This window comes from Oryzias melastigma, linkage group LG5 (assembly GCF_002922805.2).
Source record: "Oryzias melastigma strain HK-1 linkage group LG5, ASM292280v2, whole genome shotgun sequence".
In the NCBI taxonomy this organism is placed as follows: domain Eukaryota; kingdom Metazoa; phylum Chordata; class Actinopteri; order Beloniformes; family Adrianichthyidae; genus Oryzias; species Oryzias melastigma.
This window is the reverse complement of record NC_050516.1, coordinates 28,289,457-28,294,886: the sequence shown is the minus strand read 5'-3', so window position 1 is coordinate 28,294,886 and position 5,430 is coordinate 28,289,457. Positions and strand designations below refer to the sequence as shown.

Below are 5,430 nucleotides of genomic sequence, written 5' to 3'. Positions count from 1 at the left end.
GCAACCATTTACCAAAGTTCTTTAAAAATTAAATAATACTTTTGTCCAATGGAAAAAAGTCTGAATGGAGATCTGTGAGAAAAATCTCTGTTCTAAAATGGCAACTGAAACACTTTCAAGCAACAAAAGTACATCTTACAAAATGTAATATATGTTGGCTAAGCTACTAATTGAAGTTTTCATGGTATTGCTAATATATTTAGATTTACAGCACAACGAGAGACTTTCTGCTGGTGTCACACATTTTTTGGGGTGCTAATCTAATGTTTCTGAAAGACAACATCTATTCCTTCAAATCGAAGCTGTTTCTTCTCATCTTTGTTGTAAAATGTTTTCATAAAATTGGAAAACGTTTTAACAATATGAGGCAAGAGCACTAATCACTAAATCTGATATATCTGATTTTATTTTCAAATCATATACATATTTTAGCTAAGTTTGACATGTCTATGCATATATTTTTTGTTTTTAATGCATAAAAAAGAAACTAATAAACCAACCAATGAGCATACATTAAATTTAGCTGTGTTTAAAAAAAGTAAATAGTGACATCTAGTGGACAAATGTAAAAACTACCAATCATACCAAGTCAGTGTGAAAATCTTAAATGACCTTTATCAGGGGTGGCCAGCCCTGGTCCTCAAGAGCCTCAACCCTGTGTGTTTTCCAGTTCTCCCTGGATTGCTTGACCCTGACATGCAGCTAAGGCTGGCTCTAGGTTGACGTCATGAAAGGGACGACATCCACAAGGAGCAAAAGGCGGAGCCTCAGAGATCAAGGTATTTTACTTCAGCGTAGGAAAATAACTCACTAAAATAAGTCTTATTTCATAATAAATTAGTTCCTTAGTTTTCCAAAGGTTTACTATTTTACTTGGATATCATTTACTCTGAAAGGCTTATGAATCGCATTTTATAGGCCCCTTAATTAAATTATTAAGTTCACTTATTTGTGTTCAAATAAGCAATCTGCCAGCTAAACGATTCTTGCTAATTATCCTGGATTGTGGAGGGACTAGAAACAGAACGGACTTTAGTTAGGAGGTAATATTGATGAAGAGCTGTCAGAAATAAGACAGGAAAGGATATCTACCTGCAGATTAGACAGTTGGGTAAAAGCTTTTTCACATCCCGGGTGGGCACACTTGTAAGGCCGGTCACCCGTGTGGATTCTGAAACAACAACAACAAAAATCTGCTTGGAGGCTGGAAACAAGATGAGTAACTGTTTGACGCTAGGACAGGAAGCTTCACGTGTGTAAAGGAAGGAAAAGAAACCTCAAACCTGGTGTGCTGTTGAAGGTGAGAGAGCTGGCGAAAACATTTCTCGCAGTAGGAGCAGCGGTACGGTTTGGTGCCCAGGTGTATGCGCAGATGCTGGGCTAGGTAGGCTGCGTTTGCAAAGGTCTTGGTGCAGTGAGGACACCTGTGAGCTTTGGCCTCGGTGTGAGTTTTAGAGTGAATCTGCATGTCGGACTTGGAGAAGAAGGTCAGCGGACAAATTTTACACCTGTGATGAGGACATAAAGGATCAGAAGAAATGTTCTGTTAAATTTTTAAAGCTTCTATCATTGTTTTTCTGATTTTTAAATTCTGATCTGAACCAGAAAACAGCCCATTTGTTTGAGCTTTTGCAGGTTTTTTTCTGTTGGATATTAGTAACAAACAGAGGTGTTCCTGCCTGTAGGTTTTCCCCTCTTTGGCGGTCAGGGTGAGACAGGGCTGGTCGTTCCCTGAAGCGAGGATTGGGTAGGGCACCACCAAGAGAGAAGACCCGTTCTCCGCCTTGATCTTTTTGCGCCCTCGCTCCAGCTTTGGAGGAGGACCCAGAAGTCCCAAAAGGCCTCCGTTGGTCTTCCCGCCCTCAATCCCACGGCCTGCAGCCAACCCTGAGATGAAGTGAGGGGTGGAAGACCCGCACAGCCGGCTTTGACTGCTCGAAGTTGGAGTTGAGGGAGTGATGATCTCAGACGTGCTGAGGTTGCCGGTTCTGGAAGCCAGTGCCACACCTGAGGAGTGACGAACCATCCATGAAAACTGCCGTACTCAAACACACACAGATTGTATATCCAGATCTCTAACTCTGATCAATTTGGCTGTTCTATATTCTATTTGAGTTCAATTATTGGACCTTCCACCATCACTTAAAAAGAACTATATCTCAGATTTAGTTTGATACTGTGGGGCTACGAGTCAGTCAGTGTCAGATGTGGGAGGTTTGGTCTAAAAGTCACTTTACAGCAGCAACACAAACTCAACAAAGACTCTTTCAAGACTCTTTATATCTTTGTTGTGGTTCTTACATCCATCTGGGTTCAAGAGAAAAAGCTATTTTTAAACCAGAAGTTTACTTTACCAGCAAATATTTATATGTTTTAGTTTTTGTCAGAATAGAACACGAGGAAGTTGCAGTTTTAAGGGTTACATGTGCTGCTAATCCTACAGGGATCCTTTGGATTTAGATTTACTTTGTTGAACCAATGTAGATGTTAAAAAATTAAAAAATTCATCAAATTAATTCTTATTTTTGTTTTCTGTGAATTGAACTTTGTTAGTGATCATGTTTTTAAAGCAGCCGCTTAGTGGAGTTCAGCACCAGTAACTTCATTACAACATCATTACACAACACTTGTGTGTACATCACTTAATTATTCTAACCGATAGACAACAACAACAACAGGGCCATTCATCTTGAGAGGAAGAAGAGTTCAAAATGGACTTGATTCAAGGAAATATTCTAACAAGGATTAGCCAGAACCGTCTGTAATCTTATTGCCTTTCATTTGTGTGGATTTAATCAGCAACATGCTGTGTTCTTGTATTTAGCTGACACTTTTTGACTAAATGAAAACTTTTTTAGCTGTTTTTTTTGTTTTCCACTGTCATGAAATGAGTCTTTTAGATAAACCACATTTTGTTTGGGAGATTGAACTGATTCTACAGAAGAGCGACTCACCTGAGACGTGGTTTGTTCTGGAAGGATGGTCAATGAGATGACGCAGATGCCAGTCTTCCCACAATCCTCTTGCTTTTATGGCCGCCTTATCGTCCAAATTCAAGTTAACATCTCCCAAAATGCGACCTGTTGAAAAAAAAAATTTTTTTGGATTTCCTTTTTTTGTTTAGATATGAGGACAAGTCCAAGTTAAAACATTCCGAGAGCTCCCATGCTGGAGGTGAGGGTACCTGTGACGGAGCTCGAGGCGGGACGGGCGTGCAGAGCGATGTCAGGCTGAGACGGGCTTTGACTGTAGAGGGCCGGCATCTGCTGAGCCTTGGAGGATCCGTGCTGGCTGCCGTCAGCCTGACTCGAGGTCAGCAAAGGCTGCTGGGAAGCGGGTGAAGCAGCGGGCAGATGTGGCTGTCGGATCTTCTCCGCCATCAGCTGCTCCTTGATTTTATTGATCAATACTAGGTTATCCAGCTGACAGCCAGAAAACACCATTAGAGTCAGGCCGTCATTAGTTCTGAGACTTTACATGGAAATGGCTCCCTCTAGTGGTTGATTTATGGACTTACAGGCTAACAGTTAAAAAGACGAAAATCAGAAAAGTGTTTTTTGTGTGTTTTTTTCCCCCAAAAAATTATTGGAGACCAGAAAATGTTTAAGAATCCTACATTTTATTTACATTTCTGCTTTTTGGTAGTAAAAATATTTTTTGTCCATGTCAGGAAACATGAAATGGAACATTCCTCTTTCCCTTTCAGGAGTGAATTAAGTTTTTATTATCCCAGGTGAACATTTTTAATTAAAAAGAAGCAAAGCTTAATGTATTTTTTTCCTTTTCTAAAAAATATAGATGCAAAAACAAGTGTGTGCAGTCCAGATTTGATAAAGAATTGTCTGTTTGATGCTATTAAATCAAATATATATAAATGCTGCACCATTTAGCACCTGAAAAGTTTATTTTTTATAACAAGCATTTGGCATTATTTGAATTGATTGTGAAAATAAAAAAGGGGACTACAGAGTTTTAAACATTTTCACCTACATTGCAACAGTTATTACTATGTTTATAATAGCCGTTCTGTATTTGGTATATTTTCTTTTCCCTTTTCTCAGTTGAAAACAAAGTTTTGTAGAAAATAAATTCACTGCAACCTCTCTTTCTACAGGGTAAACGTCCAGCTCTGATGTGTCTTCTGAGCTCAGCTAAAAAAGGAATGATCCATCAATAAAGTAAATCAGACAGAATTAGGTAAATACAGACAATGGAGGAAAAAACGGATCTGTCACCAATTCTGCAAATCGTCCCACTTAGAAAAATAATAGAGGTTTTCATTTTTATTATAGCTCCATTACGGCTGTGAAAGACGATGTGAAAAAAATCGGAAATCACATTTGAATATTTTAACAGAATTTATTTGTGTAATGGTGCAGAATATTGTATTTAGCTCCAACAAAAATGCAAGAATTCTGTCCCCTCTTCTTTAAGGAGTTCTTCTATCCTCCACTCATCATCCGTATCAGTTTGAATTGGTTATCTTTAAAATTCATCTGCCCACATCCTTAAATAGTCAGACTGAAACCTCTCCACCATAAACAAGACCAAAGAGCTGTCGAAGGACACCAGGGACAAGACTGGGATGAATCGATAAGGAAGCAGCTTGGAGAGAAGAGATCGACTGTTGAAGCAATGATTCACTTTTTCTTTATTATTATTATTCTGTTTTATTTTGGACGTCTATAACTCTTCAGCTCTTTCATTATTAAAATATTCAGCACTTTTAATGCCAGCTTTTTCCACTGTTTTGGCAGTTACTAAGGATTTTTAGGCTAATTTGGAGATTAGCTAATGTTTTAGCTTTACGCTAGCTGTTTGGCTAAATTACACATTTTACCAGTTTTTTAGGTTAATGTGGAATTTAGCTAATATTTAAGCTACATGCTCGGTGTTTTGGCTAGCTAAGATTTTTTTCTGTTTTTTTAGGCTAATTTGGCATTTAGCTAATATTTTAGCTAGCTATTAGCTTCAGTGTTTCAGTTATCAATTTCAGCATCTTCAGTGGCCAAATTCAGCTTACAGCATATACACTGGCATTATTCCAGGTAATGCTACATATCTAGTTTTTAAAATGTTTTAGTATTATTTTTTTCTAGGAAGATAGCAGAAATTTATTATTTTAAATTTGGCCATGTGTGGCTTTCTGGAAAACCGTAATTTTTTACGTTGAGGCTGCAATTGCTGCACTTTTTCTGTTAACCAACAAACCGACTTCGACCCTTACATCTGAGAAAAAAACAGTTATGTGGCCCTCATTAGAGAAAGTTTGGGGACCCCACTGCTAGAGGACGCTGCATCTAAGTGTAAGTATTTGCTGTTGACAGTGACAGAAGAAATGTTGTCCAAAACCAACATGGAAGAGAATCTGATTGTTTTCCTCTCAAACTTTAATATGTTTCTTATACAGATAAAAAGATTAGTATTCTT

General features: G+C 38.2%; 1 protein-coding gene across 2 annotated transcripts in view; it reads right to left on the bottom strand.

Annotated features, from left to right (window-relative positions):
- Positions 1–5,430, bottom strand: part of znf362a (zinc finger protein 362a) — a 15,473-nt gene that overhangs the window by 5,379 nt on the left and 4,664 nt on the right. The window contains exons 3-7 of one of the 2 annotated variants that reach the window (XM_024270653.2): positions 3,185–3,422; positions 2,955–3,080; positions 1,680–2,007; positions 1,284–1,508; positions 1,093–1,171 (exon numbers count right to left, since the gene is read on the bottom strand). In XM_024270653.2, the coding sequence (XP_024126421.1) occupies positions 1,093–1,171; positions 1,284–1,508; positions 1,680–2,007; positions 2,955–3,080; positions 3,185–3,422 (996 nt within the window). The remainder of the gene's footprint in view (positions 1–1,092; positions 1,172–1,283; positions 1,509–1,679; positions 2,008–2,954; positions 3,081–3,184; positions 3,423–5,430) is intronic. The other variant, XM_024270654.2, reaches the window with a different exon arrangement.